General features: G+C 37.4%; 1 protein-coding gene across 1 annotated transcript in view; it reads left to right on the forward strand.

The window, feature by feature from the left end:
• INSC (INSC spindle orientation adaptor protein) overlaps window positions 1-23,756 on the forward strand; it is a 61,512-nt gene that overhangs the window by 11,364 nt on the left and 26,392 nt on the right. Inside the window, exons 3-7 of the mRNA XM_054390756.1 lie at window positions 6,865-7,210; window positions 7,611-7,663; window positions 9,209-9,332; window positions 10,108-10,221; window positions 15,555-15,680. Coding sequence (XP_054246731.1) covers window positions 6,865-7,210; window positions 7,611-7,663; window positions 9,209-9,332; window positions 10,108-10,221; window positions 15,555-15,680 — 763 coding nt within the window. The remainder of the gene's footprint in view (window positions 1-6,864; window positions 7,211-7,610; window positions 7,664-9,208; window positions 9,333-10,107; window positions 10,222-15,554; window positions 15,681-23,756) is intronic.

Here is a 23,756-nt window from a genome sequence, read left to right on the forward strand (position 1 = left end):
GGAACAACGAGTTCAAACTGGAACATAGAAGATTTCACCTCAACAGTGAGGGTGATGGAGCACTGGAACAGGCTGCCCAGGGGGGTTGTGGAGTCTCCTTCTCTGGAGACTTTCAAAACCCACCTGGACACATTCCTATGTGGACTACCCTAAGTGATCCTGCACTGGCAGGGGGGTTGGACCTAATGATCTCCTGAAGTCCCTTCCAACCCCTGATAGACTGTGATACTGTGAAGGATGGAGACACTCTTACACATAGGCTTAAAAAGGCCAGTGTCAAAAAACAAACCAAAGAAACAAACAAAAACCCCACCCCCAACCAAACAAAAAGTGCTCTATCCCAGAGTTCTACTTGCAGGACTTGTCAAGTACACCTTCATTTCTAGTTTTACCAGTGGAGATTAAAAAAGATGTAAACATGTCTGGAACTCACATCAACACATTTGGATCTAAGAGGAGTAGATTTGTACTGGCTGTTCCTCACCCCCCTTTCAACATGATTGGGCTATCAAGAAGCAAGGCCAGTAGGAGAGCACTTTTTCCCATCTACCATATTGTCTGAATTGTAGTGTGGCTAAAATTGTCTGCTTCTAAGTCTGGATTCTTCCCACTGGATCAAATCCCATCAAGTCTGATCTGAATCCATAACAGTTTACCAAGTTTGAATACGCCAGTACCACAGGGTTCACCAAGATGATTGGTTTTGGAAATTTTAATTGGCTTACTAGCTTACAATGACACTACAAATGCAACAGTATTCATTGTAAGTGTGTGAATTACTAATACTATACAAATATAAATTCAACAGGCATACTTGGTGATCATGGTGACAAGATTAGCATGTGGGTTGTTCAGCTTTGCCTGGGCAAGTAGCAGCCTTATGCTGTCACTAACTTGTTGACAGCAGGATTTATTCATTTATCTCCTTTCTGTCAGGAAATTTTATTTTCTATTACTGCTGTCTTGCTGTGAACTCAGTGGCTTACGTGCTTGTTGAGACAGCTACAGTTTTAGCAACTTAATGTATGGGGCACAAAGTAAAAATCCAGAAAACCAGTTTGAACTAGTCCTTTTGCCTTCTGACTTGGCTCTACTTCAACTCTAACATAAAGAAAATTAATGTATGATAGGGTTATCCTAGATTTTAGATAAGCTAATCAGCAAGCTGAATTGGTCTGGAATTTTTATATTCAATCTTCCTTATGTTCTGCAGTGTGCCAGTAATTCTGAGATGGCATAGTGTTTCCAGACATTTGGAGAGAGACAACTTGCAGTGAGGATTTCTCAGAAAAACATAAAGATCTGAGAAGCACATTGGGGCAGCACTTAACACTGAACGATTGACGTGGCCTTTTAAATAGGTGTGATGAAGCCACAGTCAATTTACATGCCATACCTTACACATTACAAGTGTTTATAATGTTTTTACTTCTCTTGTAGTCGTTTAAATATTGGTCAGATGCAGCAGCCTGACCACAAATGCTTAGTTCTAAGTTTCACAGGCTGGTGATAAATAAAGCCCTGTCTCTATGGCTTCTCACTAAATCCTTCCACTGAGAGCTGACTTCCATTGTATTGATGTAGAAACTAGCCCTGGGTATATTGGGTACCTATGAATAATTTTGAAAAGATGAAATTAGAAAAAAATTAGAGATGATTTATGGTTAAAGAGAGGCTTAAATCCATTCAAGAAGTTGTTTGTTGCCAATTAATTACCTACTATTAATTAGAATAATAAATTTCAGCCCAATTGTAAGACTTGGCAATGACTTTCTTCATAGGTTTATCTGGAAGCTGTACTAAATCCTCTCTTTAGGACTGGTGATAAATCTGTCATAATAGGTGAAAATGGATAAATAGGCTAAGAAGCCTTGAAAAGCTAATGTGATTGAGCAGAAGTCTTTACACTTTATAAATATGACCACTGGAATTATTTGTGTGAACTGAGACTTGACCACGATGTTATAAAACATGAATCTTTTGCACTTAGTGAAACTGGGTACTCAAGTGGAGGTAAAACTCTTTTTCATGATAACATTTACAATTTAAAAAAGAAGTACATGTGCTGCCAGTAAAATATTGTAGGTGTAAGTTTTAAACAAGTGATTTACTTACTCATTCTTCTCTTTTGTATTCGTGTAGTACCACCACTAGTTCGAGCAATCCTTTAGATGACAGTCCATCTTGTCTATCCTTAAGATCTTGTGATTTGTTTGGTAATGACCTGACTAGATGACAGAAAGCAACAACAAAGAGAAATGCTGGTAACAGAACTCTGAATATGATGTGTCTCTTTTTAGAGAATGAAAATTGGAAGGTTTGCTTTTTTTAACGTGGGTCTTTCTGCAGGATGAAATTCGCCTTGCAGCATGGAGGTATTTGAAACCCACCCAGAGGCATTCCTCTGTAATCTGCTCTAGATGAGCCTGCTCTGGCAGGGGGGTTGGACTAGAAGATCTTTTGAGGTCCCTTCCAACCCCTAACATTCTGTATTGTATGGTGCAGAAATGTCTGCATGAAACAAGGCCTGAGCATCTTTTGAAGCAATGTACTTTGAATCTGCTGTTGCTCTGAATTGGTCTCAGCTAGTGGCACCAAATGATTTTTGTCAAAACAGCACAATTTTTAAAAGATTTGCTTTTGGCCAGCACAGTGGAATTCAGAGTGTTCAGATTGTTAGTTACTCAAATTCAGAGGCATGCTCTTGAAAACTTCATCAAATATTTTACAACCTCAATTAAAACAGAATGACTTTGAAGAAATGCTGGAGACTTTCTATTGAATTTTTATTTTGCACTGAATTATTTTTACTGCTATTTTTGCATGAAATGCTGCTTTTACAATGTAGAGCCTAGATAAATTGCTTTTTTGTCAATATGCCATGACATACTAAATTCAGCCATTCTGACTGGTGGGGAACTACTATCAATATACATCAGGATCTCTCCTATTGTTGCTTGGTTAAACAACTGGAGAAAGTCACACCACTAAGGTCACTTGTGGTTGAACCAGTCTTGTTTAATGTATTTAACAAACTGAAAAATAGTTTAATAGCAGGACAACAATGCTTCCTGCTGATGCAAAACTGTTCAGGCCAGTTTGAAACAATGTGAAATGCCAAGTCTCATAATACTGAGTCTCAGAAATGTAAAATGCCAGAAGAAATTATATGTTAATGAACATAATGTAGTGCATGTGAGGAGGGGAACTGAAGAACAGTCATTTTCATCACACATATAGAATGACAAACTCTAAATTAGGTATTATCATTCAGGCAAAAGATTCTGAAATCAAAATAAGTAGGTTTCCTGGAAGGTGAAGATGAAACAGCTCTCTGAAAAACACTTAAGCAAAAGAGAAAGTAAATTTTGTGAGCTCTTGGAAAATAGGGACAGTGCAGGAAATGTAATTCAGGTGTATAAATCTGTAATTTACTTAAAGCTTGGATACTGTATTCTGTTCTTGCCATCACATCTTAGAACAGAAAAAAAAAATGGAAAAGGCTTTTGAAAAGGTGGGGAGAGTAAAAGGTGGATGATCAAAGGAGTGGAATCTCTCCTGTGTGGTGACAGACTAGATAGGGACTGTTTCTCTAACTTGGAAGTGAGATAGCTGAAAGAAGATATGATAGAACAAATGAAAGAATGAATGGTACAAAGAGGGTGAATGCAGAACTCAGCATACAAGAACTAAAGAGCTTCTGTTAATATCTCCAGGCAGCAAGTTTAAGTCAAACAAGAAACACTTTTTTTCCAAAAAATAACCAATACAAGACACTGCCAGTAGATGTTGTAAAGGCCAAAAGTTTAACTGAGTTCAAAAAAGGATTAATGGCTACTGTTGTTTCATGAATTGTAAAAACATCCTGCTCAGACACAACTTCTGGCTTAGGAAGTTGCTAAACCACTAATTGCCAGAAGATGGGAAGGAGGGGTTGCTCAGCTCTTGCCATGCCTCTTATGATCTTTCCTTATGCATCTCCTAATGGCCATGTTAGGAGCAGGATAATGGGCTAGACAGATTTATTTTTTTTTTCCCTTGGTTTGTGTGTGTGGTTTTTTGTTTGTGTGGGTTGGTTGTTTGTTTTTTTTTTTCCTTTTTTTTCCTTCTGACTCATTATGGCTGTTTTTATTTTGTAGGCGCAGATTTTTATTTTTTATTTTTTTTAGTAATGGGGAGACAAAATGGAAATTTTCAGCTTGTTTTTGGAGTTCAGTAAACGCTGTTTGGAATATGATTCTTAATAAGTAACTAGGAACAATCACACTCTTTGCTTTCCTCACTTTAAGAGACATAAAAATAGTCTACAAATTAATCTCTAAATACAGGAAGATGTAGATGAAGGTGATTCATTTGTGTGTTTCACCGGAGGACTCATGATGTGTATTTTAGAGGATAATGTGTTGGAAAAACTGACACAACATGGTGAGCTTTCTGTGGTTCTGTCTGAAAGGAGGTGAATGGTGTTGCTTTTGCTGCTCCTGAAAATTAAGGAATGTTGTTTCAGTCATAGGAAATCTTAAATTCTACAGCTGTACTTGTGGCAGTCGATAGGAACAGAGGCAAAAAAGGAGAATTTCTTTAACATAAATCCTTATCTTTTTTTTGGGTACTACTCTATCATCCTTTTTTCTCCTCAGAATGAAGATAAGTTTTTGGAATTAGAGGAAATATGATTTTTTTTTTTCTTCTGTCTAACCTCCTTTTTTTTTTTTTTTATTTGAATTTGTAATTTAGGAGGGATTTTTTTTTTTTTTGGTACTTACTAAACAGATTTCAGCAACTATCACAGTGCACTTCAGAAATGAAAAATACATTACTCTGTGTTATGAGTTTATCCTGAACTGCACATGAACTGTGCACATCCTTATAAATCACGTCTCAAACTTCTAAAGTTGTTATTTTTGTTTATTAGGAAACCTGGCTTCAGATCCAAGAAGGCAATAAAGGGACTATACACAGCAGGCAGAACGCAAGCCACAATCAATACTGAAATTCAATTACACAATATTCAAAGCTGAATGGGGAAAAAAAAAGATCTTAAATAGCAGTAGCCTGTTAAGTTTAAAATTAAAAGTAGTTTCATCATATATGGTGAAAAGGGGGATTGGATCAATAAAAATCACCTCTTGTATCTTCTTTGCTGTTGATTTATATGAAATTATACTTGAGGTGAGCCTCCTTTTCATATGACCATTAATAGATTTTGATCACTTGTGGAATATTCCTTCAGTGGTCTGGAAGGAGATCTCTTGAGATGAGCTGATGTATAAATGGAAGCACAAGATTGTCCTTAGCTTGGCTACTGTCATTGCAGATTTAGTTCTAACAGCAATGCTTTAGATAAAAGCACAGTGCATTGCTGCTGTGATGCTCAGCTGTGGAAATTCAGCAGCTGGATTAAAAGAATGGAGGATATAATGCAACCTTCAGTTCTTTCCTGTATAGCATCATACAGAACTGCAGCATGTATTCAGAAGGTAGAGAACAATCTACTACATGGTCAGACTAGCTGAAGGATACTAACAGAAGCTTGGGAAAAATAATTAAGCCCAGTCTCTCTTGCTTCCACTTAATTTAATTCTTGCCTTACCTTTCATATATATTTTGTCAGAATCTTTTAGTATCAATCCATCTTTTACTAGAGTAAGATATACTAATATTTTGGAAGTATTTGATGTTAAGAGGACATGCCAAAAATTAAGACTAAGTCTTCAAATTACAAAAACTGTCAGAAAAAAAAAGAAAAAAGATTTTGTTTACTGTAAATCAGTAATCTGAAATTCTTGCTAGGTACAGTGCCCCTTTTGGAAATGTGTTGTGTATATAAATATTTACATTTGCTGGCCATGCCTGGGTTTATACTATTTTAGACATACAAAAAGGAAAATCTCCTGGGAGCCTGCATTTTGTGCAGATGGTCTGGGAAAATGCAGGAGGTAGCAATGGACTGGGCAGGCCTCAGAGAAAAGGGAGCAAACTTCCAGGATCACAAAGTGATCAGGATGCTGCCACTAAGGAATTCCCTGATAGAGATGAAACAAAAGCAGGAGCTATAGCCTGTCTGCAAAAACAATGTAGATGAGGGTGAATGCAATTGCACAGATTTTGCTCTGATCTAACATCCCCGACTTGACCTTCATGTTAGATGCAGTGTTAATAGTACCAGTTATGGTAATATAACTTGGCTCTGTAGGTACGCATGGTTGAGGTGAGGATTAGGGGCTTTTAATTAGGATCTGGGCTCCTCACTATAAGGAAAAATACCTAGGCATCTCTACCTCAGGGCTCTGGGGAACAGAACTGCTCAGTAGTGCTGCTGCTGTTTCTGCTACCGCATTTTAGTGGTTTGGCTGTGCCAGGGTGGGTGGAGAGATGCTGCAAGGTAAATTTTTTTTTTTTCCTATTAAGTGTTTAATAGGCAGAGTGTCTAGAAAAAGCTGATAGTACAGTCTCATAAATAAGCAAACACACCCATAGCTTTGCTCCTTCATCATATTAAACCATGAACGTGCAGGAAACATATTCTCCCCAAAAGTGCACTTTAAATTTCTCCTATTTATTTATCTCTAATCTCTGCTTATTTTTCACAAATAATTCTATAAGAAGTATGTGGTATAAGATGATTAGAAACCCAAAAGCTGTGTTTGGAATGGAAAGTTAAGCATGTCACTCTGTTACCACAAGCAAACCATTTGTTCAATTAGTTGCCTTTTGTCAATCAACTGCAACATGGTAGGTGAATGCAGCTATGATATTGCTGCTGGTTATTGTAAAGGTGTTTTGCTTTACCTCATTCTTCCAGGTGGTTATTGTGAAGGTGTTTTACTTTACCTCCTTCTTCCTTCGTTCTCTGCCTTCTAGCATGCACTTAATTCAGATGGACTCCGTTCAGCGATGGATGGAAGACCTGAAGCTGATGACAGACTGTGAGTGTATGTGTATTCTCCAGTCAAAGCCCATCAGCATTGAGAAGGATGAACAAAATGAACTTCTCCTTTCCTCACAGTATAACACATGTGATAACTTGCAGCTGTTATTAAAAAGAGCATGGATCATAAGCACGGAGTTGACTAGGATTGCTCAAAAGCTGGAGAAGAATCGATGGCAGAGAGTCCACAGCATGACAGTAAGAGTCAACTGCCATGTGCGTTCAATGATAAATGAATACAATACCTTTTCCAGGAATCCTTCAGAAGAAATGCACCAGGTAGAATGCCTTACATGTTGTCATGTTTGTCTTTTTTCATTTTTTTTTTTATTGCTATAAATAATGTTTGCTTTAAAACATCTGGAAGAAATCCTTTTTTATCAATGCTGCTCCCTTGTTTTGAGGCTTTCTCATTCTTTTTTCAGCAATGGAATCATCCTTGACTCATTTTGGATCCTTGTTTTATCATAGGCCTGATTTAGTTAGTAGTGTTGACAAATTATATGACAAAAGTTTTGGTTTTGAGGACTACTGGGTTAAACTAACTAAAAGAAATGTCTATATGGAGTAGTATGTTTCCAGAGGTTTTTCAGCTAATTGTTGTAAACAAGAACCTTTTAACAAGCACTTGTGTGTATGGTTATTGCTTTCAACCCACTCTCTATTTCTCTCTTTGCAGTATGAAAAGCTTTTAATAGACAAGTGCTCAGAATTTACGGCATTCACAGAAAGGTAATCTAAATTTGCTAGTTGAAATAGTATTTTTTTCTGGTTTATTATGTTGTAGATTTTCTAAGAGGTATTAATGTACTAACACCCTGAAATATTTAAACTAGTCCTGATAGGGTCTCTATATGTTAGCCTCTGGTGCATAAAGTGAATTGCTTTTATCTAAACTGCATCCTAATTGAGGATGGGAACTGCTGTTGCACAAAGAGCCTGGCGTAGCCACAAAGCTGCATGCAAGTGGATTTTTCAGGGCTTTTAGACATCATGGAAAGAAGTTTGGCTTTAATGATAGCAGTGACTAAGTTCTCTTCAGGTTCTGTGAAGCCAGCTGGTGTGAAAACTCAAGTTGTGAAACTGTCATGGTATGTGTTCCTGTATGAGCATCTCCATGTGCTGGTGAACCAAACAGAAATACACATTCCTTTGAATTGCACTTGTAGCTCCGTGCACTCCAGAATGCTGAGACTGGAAAATAAGAATCTCTTCATAATTCCTCTCATGATATTTCCCCTGTCTAACAGAAATAATCTTGTTTTCTCCAGCACAGTTCATTCAGTCTTTTCCTATTTATGTTAAACACTGTGCAAGTCGTTTTGTTCAGGGAAAAAGGCACCATCTAATTATCAGGAAAGAACTTTGCTTGAGCACTACTGCTTTTTGTCAAACCCGCCCAGATCAGACTTCACTTTTGTAGTCTACCATGAGACACACTGATTTAATGAGATCTCTGATCTCATAGTGCCTCTCCCTCCTTGTCTGTTTGACAGGTAAAGCTGAAAAGGGGACACACTGTGTGGGTGGAGGCACTGATCAATTAAACTATATCTTCCCATACAGTGGCCTGCCTGGATGGAATATGTTTTAACAATTCAAGAGAATGCGTTTCTGTGAGAAAGTAATAGTTACTTCAACTGAATTGTATGAAATTTTCCATCTTTATCTCATTTCTTTAGTTACAGCCAAATATCACTGATTACAGAGTAGTTAGACTAACGGCTTTATGCTTGCTGTATGTTATCTTTTTGCATAGCAGGCTAAATTTTACTTCTGAGTATGCTGTTCAAATGCAAATGGACTTTACTCATCTGGGGACACGTACATATGGGATTCCTATCTTGCTATCTTTAAACTATGGAAAAGAAGGTAAATAAACTGAAGTCACTGAAAACCTTTCTTTGGCCATGAGGGATGGATGGATATATGCAGCTGCAGTTAGAATGCAGACATCCTAGAGTGACTGTAACTATTAGTAGGAGTGGAAAATGGCAGAGTTATCCTGGTATGAGCACAGCAATCTGCAGCAAAACTTGGCCTGCTGTCTGAAGTAAAATGTTCACTGTTATCTTTGTATGCCTACTATGTGCAGACAAAGCTTCAATTAAGGTCTGGTATGATGCTGCCAGCACAATGGCAGTGTCATCACGAACAGCTGAATTCCCATTATATCCCTATTATTACACAGAGGTCAGCTGTGACAATCAGCTTGATAAAGCAGGAGTTGTCTGGTGCATCTTTCACCTTCACCCTTATCCTTTTTTTTTTTCCCAGGTGCATACAAACTGAAGATGAACAGATACTGAAGTCCATGAAATCTTGTATTAATGAAACACTCACTACAGTTGCTCACTATTTTGGCCAATTGATAGAGCTGGTTTTAACACATGAAGCACAGGTTAGTTTATAGTTTTAAACTAGTTTCCAAGTCACTGATTCTTGAGGGAGACCATCCATTAAGAGAAGGATTAGAATTATAGCTCTCAATCTTCAGCTAATTTATGATCAATGATTCAAATATCTTGCTTAGAAATTTAGGTGTTTGTATTCTCAAATAATTTTAAATCTCAAACAAAATGATCTTGTAGCTCACTCTTCACTGTTATTTAGTTTTTTTTCTGATATATCTTCTTCATTGTGAGGCATCTAATTTATGAACAGCGTCTTGTTAACAAGACCTTTGGTCATGTTTTGTTTTCCTTTCACACAGACACTGTATTTCTTTAGAAAGCTTGAAAAAAGTCTCTCCTGCAGTATTCCTTCTAAATCAGGTGGAAGTCTTCTATCCCCTCGTGATGCAGCTTCTACACCGAGATGCAATTAGTTGCCTTCTGCAAATGTTAGTTCAGTTCCCGGCCAAACCCAATAACAATCTACTAAATAGCTCAAGAATTCTTTATTGTGTGTTCTCACACACATACCTGTTCTTTTACCCAGTGATATTTACATGCAAATATGATTAATTCTTGGTTACATCTGTTCCAGTGCAATAACAAACATGGTACAGTGTTATCAGTTTGACTTCTGCCCATGGCTTTTTTCCCTTTCGCTCAGTGAGAAGCAAGCTGATGTGAACTAAATGAACTAGTCTTTATCCTCAATCTTGTCTTTAAATCTAACACTAATGTTTTTCATTGAAAGTAAATGATGTTTATTTTCTCCTTGCCCCACAGAACCTGCTGAGACAGATTGAATTGTCAGACAGTATGTACATCACTGAGCTGGCCATTAATAGTTTATTCAGCCTTACCCAGGAAGGTGCTCATCTGTGCCGTATCATAGCTAAGGTAAGGGGATATATGGATTAATCCAAAGGAAGCAAGTTACACAGATGAGTTATTTTACTTAATTTAGTAGTGGTTGTGAGTTTTGAAATATACAGTACAAGACAAAATTCTGTATCTCAGGACACAACCTTGGTTAAAAAATATCAAAATCTGCTCTGAGAAACTAGTTTCCTATTTTGTAAGCTTTACTTTGCAGAATTGACCACAACTATCCTATTAAACCCTTTTTTTTTTTTTTTTTTTTTGAAGCTGTAAACCTCCAAATCTTTAATTTCATAAAGCTCAATGCCTGTGCAAACAACCACAGTAGGATGATAATCTCCAACAGTCTTCTGGGCATTGATTCAACTAGAGCTGTCTTTTTGCCACTTCTTTCAGCATCTGGGGCTGAAGTATCTCTCCTGGCAATACTTTTTAAGTACCAAACACATAAGTGAAGATAAACTTTACAACTGGCCATGCATGTGGTTGACTATGCAGACAAACAGCAAGATGTCTTCAGATGTGTATAAACAGGAGGTTAGAGATATTACTACAGAGGAAATTTTAGAAATACTTTGCATCCATTATGTTCCTTTTACACAGGACCATCACTACAATTATTTCTGGCAGTGTGTATTCTTGTTTTCCATGTAGTTGATGCTAACTTTTCATGTAAGTGACTCATTCTGCAAGGATCAATGATACTGGTAATCCCTGCAGAATTTGCACCTTTGATCTTGATCTTGAATCTTGAAAAAGTGAGAATGGCAGGGCATTGTGTGAGGTCAAGGATAGGATAATTACAATCACAGTGTAGATAGATATAAGAAAATCTCCTTTCTCAAGCTTCTGCTCGTGGAGAGGTGTGCCAGTCCCTTGTCCTGCTCAGAGATGAGGTTAAACAGCAACATTTAATTAAGTTTACTTCTGCTCTGCCTTTAGATGGATGTTTGCACCATAAAAGGTGTACTGCTCTGTTCTGAAGGCTGTGAATGTGGTAGACTCAGAAACATGCAGTGGATCCTGGTGATATCCTGAGAGGTTTAATTCTTTCGAAATTGGTATTTGAGCTCCACTCAGTGGTATCCAAAAACAATGTTAAAATGTTGAGTATTGAGGAAGTGCTGAACTAACAAATCAAGGAAAATTGGTCTTGTGCTTTTGGTCATTGTGTGAATTCTGTATCAGTTTAATTTAGCAAAAGTGAAGTCTGACTTTCCATAAACCATTACATTTAATTTATTGGTAAACTCAGGGTGTGTCACATGTTTACAAGTGAGGAAATGCATCCCCTTATGCAGAGAGCCCTAAGTGGCATTTGGTTGCCAAATTAAAGTGGTGATTGCATCACCTGTCCTGCATGTCTGTTTCCTCTGTGTACTGTGAAATACATTTGTCCCAACTCACCCTCACCCTTCACCCTCTGTACTGCCTGTTATCTGCATCAAGTGAGCAAAGTGGCAGAGGAATCATAACAGACCAAAATTTTGAGTTCACCCACTTGAGTAGTTAACTATGACTGTAAGTGCAGAGAAGGATTTGAAAATGGATTCCAGTTTTACCAAGATCACAAAACCTCCCACAAATACAGAAGCTCCCTTGAGAGCTATGATATTTGGTAAAAATTAACCAGAACAGTAAAATATTTAGGGTGAAAGCAGAAATCAACAAATTTATTCATGTAATCTAGAAGCTTTATTCTCCAATACATGTGTGATCTTGTGGAACGCTGTTGTCAGGTTTTTTTCCCTGTCCCAAGATATAAATTACAACGCTAAAGCACCCCAGAATCTTGGACATGCAAAGAAAGAACTATGATCATATCAAAAAGCTACAATTTATAGGGACCAGTTTCTCACTTCACATTTTGGTAAGGGCTTCAGTATTCTCCCCCCTTCTCTATCCTTCTCTAATATCTTACCGAACTTTGAAAAGGCTTTGGAATGCTAACTCCCTATGCTGGTGTCACCTATAATTTTATTCCACCTGGAGGCATTCTTCAACTTTTTATTTCAGCTTGTAACTTTATAATCTGCTGTGAAAGAGTCATGTTGCTGACTCACCCTGGCAGCCAGCTAGTCCTTCTCGCCAGCTGTCAGAAGTATAAAGTCGGAGATCTCTAACACCGATGAGTAGTAGCAAGGGATAAAAATAGGGAGAAAGCCTTCGTAATAAAAATCTTTAACTTCTAAGTTAATAGAAGAGCCAACACTTATTTTTGAACCATAATATGTACTGTTCATCTACAAGCAGCTACACTGGTGGCAGAATAATGGAAACTTTACCAGTTTGGTGATTTTAAAAGAAAAAAGATAACATGTGGAAAGGAAGAACCAAGCGAAGTGTTTGTTGCAACTACCAGGGAAAATTTTAGTCAGGTCTCTGCTTGCAGATCAGTTTCCTACCTTTGGAGCCACATGTTGCTAAAATACTCTTTTGTCAAGTCTTATGGTACATACTTGGCCATCAAACATGACTAATCTGCTGTATCATTGTCTCGAGTTGCACTGCAGAGATGTATTCACAAAAGTATTTTTTACTACATTCTATTTATTAGATTTTAATCCTGGGACCTTTCATATTACAAATTATAAATTACTCTTGGTTATTAAAAGCTGACCTTCCTGTTCCAATAGAATGAAGAGATGATAAAACCAGAAATTTGAGTAGACTTGAGCAACTGTCAAAAGTTAGCATTATTTGAAGTAGACTGGTTCTAAATTGATTTGATTTTTGTAACCACCAAAAGAACGACTAAAAATCAGCTTGAGAGTCACAATGCTTAGACACATTGGGGGCTTTCGGAAAAGTGCAGGTGAATCCCCAATACAAGCAAAGCTCTGTACTGTTTCTTTGACTGAATGGTACTTGTTTACCCATCTAACCAATTTATGTATACCCCTGTCAGACGGAATAGTTTCATCATCACTGCAGAAGATTTAGGGCATAAATCTTGAAGAAAGTAAGTAGATCCCAAGGAATGCTGAAATAACAGTAAGGCAAGTGTTTCTGGCAAGCCACAGAATCAGGCTCAGTATTTCCTACTGCCATGAGTTGAATTGAATCTGCTGCTGATATTCAATGCCATGCTGCCCTCACGTCAGCTTCAAAATAAAAGTGCTGGCTGGAGCAAAGTGTCATGGGGCTTGAAATTCAGATTGTAACAGGAGAAGCTTCCTGTTCTGGTTGCTTCTTCCAGTTTCTGGGGTTTGGGGTGTTGGTCTTTTCTACTTGGCAGGCTGTGGGTCAGGGAGTGGGGGGAGGTTGCTGGCTTGTGCTGCTGCTTGTACATTTTGCTGCACTTTGCTGCAAACAGGCTAAGGCAATTGTGCATGGGATTATCCCACCTCCAGTAAAACTCTATCTCAACCCAAAGTTGTCTTTTTTGGTATTACTTTCACTCCTGTCTGTGTTAGGGGAAGAGGGGCTTGTGAGAGTGGGTTGTGTTAACCCAGGAGACCTACCTATTCCATATTTCATCTACAGCTTTCTAGATTCATTACTTGTGATCAGTGTTTTACTGCTTGGTAATGCCACACAGGGCATAAAATAAAGTCTACAGCTCCTGACAAATGCAGTGATAAATCACTTCCTGTCCATCACAGGCAAGTAGAAGGGCACCCATTTGTCATACAGAAAGCTTGAAGCCAATGTGCCAACACCGCCTGAGCTTTGTAAGTGTTGTCCACCAACTTCTGCTTATTGTGACTAAAGCAGAGGCTCAGCTCCTCTCTGATTCCAGTGAACTGTGGGGACTTTCAAAATGATGATAAAATAAATAAAATCCCCGGTTACCTTAGGTTTGGGGCAATGCTAATGTTTTTTTCTGTATTTTTTTCATAGATAATTGAATTACTGCTTGGGTGAAATACATCTTTTTTTGTGGAAGGACAAATGACTGAAACTTTTTTGTTAGTGTATTGCCTCTTTTCTACTTTAGTGGCTCAGAAACGTCTCTCTTCAGTAGGCTTATATATAGCACTACTAGATACAAAATAACTCATACAGATATATGTGCACTTCTTACAATACCAGAAATGGATTTTACCGTTGGCAGACCTCTGTAAGCCTACTGGTTTTACTGGTCTCACAAAAATTACATGGGCATGTGCAAAGGCATAACATAAAACTTCTATCTTGAAGTTATATGGAGTGCTAGTTTTGTCTGATTCTAATTTTCTTATCAATTAGTGTGCATATTTTTGTTAGACTGAAGAGATACCTTTGCTTGCTCTATTATTCTCTACTCTATTCCAGCAGAACTTCTACGAAAATGTAGAATTCTGAAAAGGAGTCAAGTCTGAATTCTAGTTCAGAGGCTTTATGTCAGTACAACCTCCTGAGCTTTCAAATAACACAAATGGCTGAGGACAAAAAGACTATTTCTGTGAATCTGAAAAATAGTTTTATGCAGAGGCTATTGAAACAGGCTTCAAAAAGGATGTATATTACACTTGGTTCATAATTCCAATTATTTGCAATTTTCTGATGTAATCTAAATACTTTAGTCAGGTCTTTCATCTGATATCAATGTTTTCAATGCATTACTCTTCATTCTATGTCTACTCTTACATAATATATGGCATCTGTAGGTCTATTTGATAGCATAGCATTTTGAAATGGACAATCCAAAAAACACAAAAGTACATGTGTTGTCTGTATTTGTGTCTTCCCATTTATATGTGGACTTTGCAAGCATGTTTACAAGCTGTGTTAGAAGAAATTGAGGTTAGTTACTCTAAGGATGTGTGTATATTCAATCCTTTGTCATTATTGCCGTATGTATAAACATGCAAATTTTATGTATTAGAGAGTGATGCTATTGTACCTGTACAGAACTTGACACTTATTTCCACATTATTTTCAGTAGCTCTTCAATCACATAATTTTCTCTTCATATTCTAGCATTAAGTAAATACTATCTGGGGCTCAGAAATGTTGAGGAATGGGAAATACATGCCAACAAAAATCTGTTTTAATCTAACACCATAGGTTGAACTATCACTTAAATGTCACTCCAATTGCTACCTATTGATAATTCTTTGTAATTTTCGCATGAATGTCAAGTTTAATTTAAATTGTGCTTGTAATTGCTAAAAGTCAATCACTTAAGCACACCTCCCACAGAGGCTATATTACTTTTTCATCACTTAGTATATAAGCATTAATCAACTTGAGTTCTCTGTGTGAGCTTAACATCCTCTTTGTTGGTGTTGTGATGATAGCTAATTTGGATAAATTACTAAAGGAATCTACTTCCCTACCCCGTTTCAGTTAAATAGTAGGGAAATATTCAGTGCTGCTTTTCCTGATTTCTTTCTTTTCTTTTTTTTTTTTTTTTCCCCCTGCAGGAAGGAGGTGTAGTTGCTCTCTTTAAGATCTGTCGCCAGGATTGTTTCAGGTGCCTTTATCCCCAGACACTGAGAACACTGGCATCTATTTGCTGCGTAGAGGAGGGCATGCACCAACTGGAAAAGGTAGGCACTTCAGTGCTCTTTACTGATCAACTTGATCTAATGGGAGGTGTCCCTGCCCATGGCAGGGGGGTTAGAACTAGATGATCCTTAAGGTCCCTTCCAATCCTAACAATTTTACGAATCTATGATTCTATGACTGCATTGTAACCCAGAGAAGTCCTGTTTTTAATCTCTTCTAGCAGTGGATAACTTGGTGATGTTAACATTGTTCTCCATAGTAAGCTCACTTTTTGTGTGACAAATACATCTTCAGTCTTCTCAAAAATTAGTCCCACCAAAAACATTATCCTATTCAGTTGCTTGCAAAAATAAGCTAAGTGGAGATAATTTTCATAAACCAAGTCAATACGTTAGTGACTACGTCAAGAAACTAGGGAAATTTTAATCTCCAGACCTTCTGAAGTGTTCTCCATTATTTCAAATAATCCTTAAGACAGAAAGCTTTATACCTCTGAATCCTTTCCTGACACTCAGATAGGGCACCTGTTTGTGGTATTGCAGCAAGGTGTGAGAGTTGTAATTGCACAGGAAGAGCTGGGACAAATAGAGCAGCTAGATGACAGAAAAATGTGCATGCTAGTCAGCAGCAGGTCTCATGAGAGCCAATTTAAACTGGGATCACAAACATTATCCAGATAAAATTAGAGCAACTGCTTAGGCTTCATTCCTTTCTCACTTTCACTACATACTGCTGTGTTTTGGAAAATGAACAATTCTGGTCACTAAATCATGATCTCATCCTTTGTGTTTCATAAAACAGTCATCTTCCACAGCTGAGTAATGGCCTCTTCAAGTTAATGATAAATGATTTCACTGCCACTTTACATTGACGTATCTTTTAATTTACTGCCCAGAATTCAAGCAAACTGTGACAGAACATCTGCAGCAAAAAGCAAGTATCTGAGCTTACAGTAAATGAAGATTACTTAAATTTTTTTTGACATAATGCTGGTTCAGACTGACACCAGAATCAGTCTAAAAGGATCTTTCATTATGTCCACTGTAGTAGCGGAATTAATAGAGTCAGAAATAGAAAAGATTGATTCAGTTCACCTGGTCCTATTCCTGGCACTGTCAACATGCATTCAATATGGCCCATATCAAACCTGGCAAAACAGGAGTCCTAGAAAAAGTGATAACTCTCAAGCTCATATGCCTTTCATCTACTTTAATGTCGGTCACAAGTGAAATTGCTCAAGGTAAACTTTGTCACAATCAGGACTGGAGTAGAGTAGCAGCACCTCTGCTTTCAACAGTTAATTTTTCATCTGCATCTTGGCAAAACTGAAGTCTGCAACACAAAGGGCTGGACATTAATCCTCCTAACCTGATTGAACAGAAAAGATTTTATAACAGGAGGATTTGGTTATCACTTTGTCAACTTTGTCTAAAATTGTGTTGCTGAGGACCTGTATGTTATGTGGGTCCAGTACATGTCTGGGTTTTTGGTGAAGGAGAACGGGGTATCTCCTATATCAAAAGACATTTTCTCTGCAAGGAGGTTAATGTCCCTCCAAGTGCTAATGGAGGTTAAACACACAGGCTGGTACAACGATATGTCATCTGTAACTAATCTGTCAGCTGTGTCAATACATAGAGTTGAGGAAAGATAGGAAGTTTTACTACTCTTTGTACTCTTGTCACCCTTCTTGTATGCCTGTGTAGAAACAAGAATGTATTTTGACCGAAGGGAATCAGTGGGAAGCACATGGATCGGATGATGAGTATTTTGATGTGAACAGCACTCTGTTTTTTCATATCATACTCTTTAAATAACAAGGATTTTTCTTTAAAAACGTGAACTATTCTTGCAAAGAACAAAAGTCAGGGCTAACAATATTAGAATTCCTATTGTTACAGAAGTTACCACAGCACTTATCTGGCAGAAGGGGAGGCTTCTATTACTCAACTGAGTACCTGGGTGGTGATGAAGCATTTCATTTTCTCTAATGTGAACATCATTATGCCACCTAGTGCATTAAAACATCAGTACAATTTGAATTTGATTTTAAATGACAGAAACTTCATTTGAAAAAAAAAAACCCTCAGAATTTGACCTCCAAACACTTCAGGCATACAAAATGAACACCCCAACACCCCCCACCTCCATTTTTCAATTAGATTTCACAAGCATTAAAGTGTTTAAAAGATCACTTTAAAGAAAGCAGCAAGAGCTATCATTTCTAATGGAATATTTGTCTGAAAGGTGAACTAAAAGGGGTGGTATGCTTTCTGCAGTAATTGCAGTGCTTAATTGCTAAAAACATTAGGAGTATTGTTTATTTATCCAGTGTTCTTTGATCTTGCTAATTCAGTAGCAAAGCAAGAAGGTAACACAAACCATGTCAATGGTTATTTAGAAAATAAGCAAGGAAGTCAGCACTTCACAGGAGGCAATCCAAGTAGAGAGTATTCCAATATTTTCTTGGGTTTTAAGACACCTGAATATTAGGCTTTCTTTATAATTACTGCAAATTTAATGTGATTGGTGTTATACTGGGTTTAAACTATTTCTCTTGAGGGAGCTTCTGAATTGCAATGTGGAAATATTGTTCTCATTTACTAATGAAAGGAAAACAACAGTCAGCTTCTTATTTCTACAGATGTAGAAAGTTATTTTAAGCAAAAATATTTTCCTCAATTATATATGTATACATATATACATATGTATATATATGTAAAGGTATTAAAGGCAATAAAAAAAGGGGGGGGTGTGTGTCTTTAAATACGTCTGCACTACCCTCTCACCATCACACTTATGGATTCATAGATTCATAGAATGGTTTGAGTTGGAAGGGACCTTAAAAATCATCTAGTTCCAGCCTTCCTGCCATGAGCAGAGATACTTTCCACTAGACCAGGTTGCTCAAGGCAAGAGCTGGACATGCAAAAGCCATTGTTACTTTCTTATTATCTTGATAAATAAACTGATCTTTGCTATAATTGCAATGACCTAGTAGTTGTCGCAGTGTCTAGCTTTTACTCTTTTAGATTAATCTAGTTGGCTGTATCTACAGTCATGCCAAATCAGTTGGTTAAAATGCTGGTTTTAAATAGTTACTATTTCACTTCCAAGTATTTTACTGACTTTGGAAAAGGTGCTGTTATTTGCTATACATTGAACTACAGAGCTAATGGGAACAAATCATTCGGGCATTTAATTCGTTGAGGGTTCTAGAGTGTAGAATATCTGAACCTTCATCAACGTGCTTTGACAACTTAATTCACCACAAGGGTTCACAAGTGGGAAGGACTGTTGAAGGCACAAAGCTGGGATAGATTAATGTGTCTATTTCAGGAAACTTAAGGTAAAAAAAAAAAAAAAGGTGATCTTGATTCTCTGATAATGTACATCCTGCAGATTACATTACAAATAACTGTACTTCAAATACTTTTTCTTTTTTCTTTTTTTTTTTTTTTTTGGTTAGGACACATGTAAAAATCTAACAGATACTGTCTTCAACAGGAAGCAAACTTGCCTGGCAAAAGGGTTTATATTTGAATACCATCATACATCTTTAGCACACTGTTTGCCTAAAGCAGTTCTTCAGCCTTTTCTCTTCCTGTGTCTGCATTAGGTCCTTGTTTTGCAGATCTCCTGGAACAGTGTCTCCTGTACACATGCTGACATGTAGCCTCGTTAAAGTTTAAAGACTGTGTCAGCTTCTCTGCTTCAGGTCTGTTCATATAATGCTTGTTGATGACTGGTGCTAGAAGGCATAATTTTCCAATTTTTGCCTCACACTGAAGCTCAGTTGTGTGTTTTTTTTTTTCCCCTGAGGCAAACTTACTGCTGCAATAAAAGATCCGCAGAGTTAGTTCAGAAATAAACAGCCAACAGGTCATGCAATGTATTGCAAGCTCACAATAATGTGAAACATTATTCCATTAAGAAGCTGCAGCTCAGCTGGTCTCAACTATGACAAAAACATAGTGTTTTATACAAATAATCATTCAAGCAGCTGCCTAAATATTAACACTGTGCAGTGCCTACAGTGTTTGCCTACATTAAAGTACTCCAGAAAGCAAGACACCTGGAATCAACTCAGAAGATATTCCAGAGAGACCGGTGACAACATTTGTTACTTTCATTAATAAAACCTTCTTTTTAAGAGATGACACAGCTTTCATCACTGTGCTTTAAGGAAAAATTGCCTAGATATAGATTATAAATTGCTTTGAATCCTTCATTTAAAGCACATTATATCAAATGACAAACCTCAAGAAAAAGAAACTGGAGAAGGGGGAGGCGAGTACAAAGTGTACCACTGTTGTGGTTGGGAAACTATTAATTCCATGGAGGCTTCTTAACCATGAGTGATGTAAAATCTATTGTTCGCTGTGAACTCAGACCGATTTTCAACTACTGTGGTCATATACACAACTATAATTTTTACTTAATGGGAATGTAGTCTGGTTACATGTGTGTATATATATATATATATATACACACCCCCAGAGTAAAAGCATATGTATATACTTTTATACATACATATATATATATATGTATAAAAGAGCAAAGTATTCTAAACAGCCTCAGTCAAAATCAGGCAGTAGTTGCTTTGGGTGATGTATCTGCATCTCCCTGAATCTCAGCTGCTAAAACCATGAAGGTTCATGTAGCTGTAGGGTAGGACAGAGACAGTTATGGAGAGGTTTTTGGTTATGAGAGCTTGGACGACCTGGTGTGAGGGTACAGTCACTGTTTCTAAAATCTGAACACAAAGTTAGCTGGGAGCCCATGGATTTCATTGTCACAGCATGTGCATGTTCCACAACCATGAATGTTTTAATTTTGTAGTACCTTCTATATGATGGAAAATTGTAACTTGCAAGAAATCAGGCCAGGTATTAACAGCAAAACACAGGAATTTCAGAAGTCATTAGAAGGTGGTAAGTTATTAAGAAGCCCTTCTCTTGTCTCTTTCCTTTCTGAGCTTTTCATGGTTCATGCGGACAAACACATTTCCAATACTGTTTTTTGAAGAGGAATATCATTCTTATTTGTCCCCCAAAGGTAGTGCTTGTTTACAGGAAAAATATTTGAAGCTTCATGGTTGGAAGAGACTGGAAACTTTTTCTGTGTGCTTAAAACCATAGAGCATTGGTTTGTGTGCTAAAAGCAGATGAGATGATTTAGATGGAAAGAGTTCAAGTGATGTGTTCCTTTTATAACCCTTTGGCTGTAGAGTCAGCTCCTGATTTGCATAATGCACTTTCTTCCACCCAAGAACATTGTTTTGGCTTATTTTTCATGGCCACTTGTAGTCAGGCTTTCATGTCATATTATGAAGTTGTGAACTGTAGCAAGAATGGATAAAGAGATTTCTGTTGCTCTGAATTTTGAGAGAGTAGGATAACCTCTTAAAGACTAATTTGGGCAACTTATGACAGTCAGTGCATAGCACATAGAAACTTGATCTCATTGACAACTGAAACTGGGAACTGTCTCACTGTTGTCAGTGGGTAATTGTGTAGCTAGCTCAGAGGAGAATGAAGAGCTACAATGAGACAGAAATGCAAGTGAAAAGTGAACCCTAAGGGACAGTGGGGGAAGGCAACTATTTCCAAAAGCTTCTTTTCACATAGTCTTTTTGGCTAACCAGGGAAATCTATTTCAGTAGCTGTTTATGGTACAATTAGATAATGTAAAGTTTTAGGCTTGCAGCTCTTTAATTTACTGGACAGTTATTCTCAGTAAAGCTGTTTAATTAATTGGCAGTGAAAAATGTGCTGGGTTTGGCAAATTACATTTCTGTCAAAGCCCCTGCAAGATTCATTAAATCACATCTGAATGTAGGAATTGCCCTTCCTCAGCTGTTGGCTTCATATATGAGGTGGTGTCTCAAGGTTTACCTCCCGATTACACAGCTATGTATACCTAAGTAGTAAATGCAGCTTCTTTCAGCACAATCCCAGGCTAGTGTAGAAAGGCTTCTTAGGTCATGCAGAATCTGATGTGACAGGCTGTGGTTCTAGGGGAAAATGCTTTGGAATTCATAGCAGGGTCATGTTTCTGAAAAACAGTGTGAAAAATTTGAAAAACAAACACCACAAAAAAAAAGCATCCCCCCTCCCCCCCTGCTTTATTATGCAGAAGGAAAAGAAAGGGTTTTTTAAAATGAACTTATTTAAGAGACAGAGAATAAAGACAGACATGTTAGTTCAGGATTATGGTACGCTGCCAGACCTCTGTGGAAAAGAAGCATCACAAACTGCTTTGGCTGGGGTCACTGCCATTGCTCCGGTTCTGTTAAAATGACTAATTAAGTTAGTGGTTGTGTTCTTATAGTCCTGATGGTCTAAGGAGATATGTATCAGTTGCTCTAACAAAAAAAAAAAAAAAAAGTCACCTCTCCTTACAAACCATGCTTCACTTGAATAATATCAGAGATTTTAGAAGAGGGAGAAAGAAGCCAGTAAGCATGGCATGAAAGATAAACATTTTGATAACAGTGAAGTAGGACAGTGTGAGACTTAGCTAAGGAGTTGGTGCATAGCACACAGGTTCTGTTTTTTATCAGCAGATTCTCACTTAGATGTCAGGACTGGCACAGGCTCTACAAATGTATACATGTGCACTCAGCCTTAAGCATGTGAGTAATTTCATTGAAAACCAAGAGCACCACTGCCTGTTAAAAATGTCAGCAGAGATGTGCATCTATTGATTTGTTCATGATTGAGGTTTTGGACTCAAGCAAATTTCGCCGAGTAAATATTAATTTGGCAATCCCCGAACACATAGTGCTGTGGAACAAAGGAAAACTTTCAGAGTCAGATCAGATAGGTACAGGACCTTTCTGATAAATCTCATCTGTCTTTCCCATTGAGGTGCTATGAATTAATATCAAGTTATAAATTTGTGTTAGAGAGGTGTGAGCTGTATTCTAACCCAACAACGAACACTTCTTGCGTTTAGTGTGCGTCCTTTAATGACATCCCACAGATTTAGGCTTTACTTCCTTTTGTCCTGTACTTCAAGTGGCATACTGCTTAAGCATGGATCTGTGATAACATATTCACATGTAAAAAATTCATAGCTGCTCTCTTTTATTTGGGTGTTGTCATGTTTCAGTAAGACCCAGTCAGGAGAAGGCATAGCAGAGGCATTCAGGTATTATCAGTTTGGATTTGCTGAGGTTAAGTCTTGCCACTGCTCTACTGTATTTTTATTTTTTCAAGACTCCAGAGCAGTGTTCAGAGCTGACAGAATTAGGTGTACTTTGGCATTCGGCTTCCCTGTATGATGCAGTCATATAGGAGGAGACAAACTCTCTTCTCATCTATCCCTCAGCTTCTGTCTTTTTATACACCTCTTTGTAGCTTAGGGGCAGAAGAAAGTTCTCAGATTTTCCTTCTTGTTTTTAAAAAGATAAGTTCCATTGAAATAATAGTTCTTGAAAGCTGAAAAGTCTTCAGACTATGCCAGGTTACTGAGGTGAACACTTCAATGTACAAGATCAGATTGGAGCAGTGCCTGTAGATTGCCATCCCTCCAACTTCATTTTGAGAATTTGAGCTGGTGCCAGGTTACCACTCTGCACTTGTTTGGCTCCCATATAATTTACACATGGTTTTTGCAGTCAGTAATGTTGGTATTTTATGCTATCTATTGATTTTACGTTTCACTAAGTATTTTATTTAAAGCACTCCAAATAGCTCTAGATTTATGTTTCAGAAGTCAGGATGTTAAGAGAATTTTATAAATGAAAAATAATTTGGAAATCACCAGATGATGATTTTTCTGTAATGATTTAAAAATGTTGCTTAAAGCAATGACAATAATCAGGGGAGCAAATGATCCATGAATAATGTCTGAAGGAACAGAAGCCAACACATCGAATGACAGGTGGGTTTTCCCTACCTAATAATAATAATAATAATCTATCAAGCAAATTTAATTTTAAGATGAAAGAAGAAGCTTACTCAGCTCCTAAACTGAAGGCAGAGATAAATGAGAATCAATTGAAGCATTTAAAAAGAGTGCAAAGAGAGAGCTATTTTGGATCTCAAATATTCCTCTTGTGCCTGATAGAGGCAGAAAAGAAACTGGAAAGACATGGCCTTACAAAAAGA

Source organism: Indicator indicator, chromosome 21, assembly GCF_027791375.1.
Source record: "Indicator indicator isolate 239-I01 chromosome 21, UM_Iind_1.1, whole genome shotgun sequence".
In the NCBI taxonomy this organism is placed as follows: Eukaryota; Metazoa; Chordata; class Aves; order Piciformes; family Indicatoridae; genus Indicator; species Indicator indicator.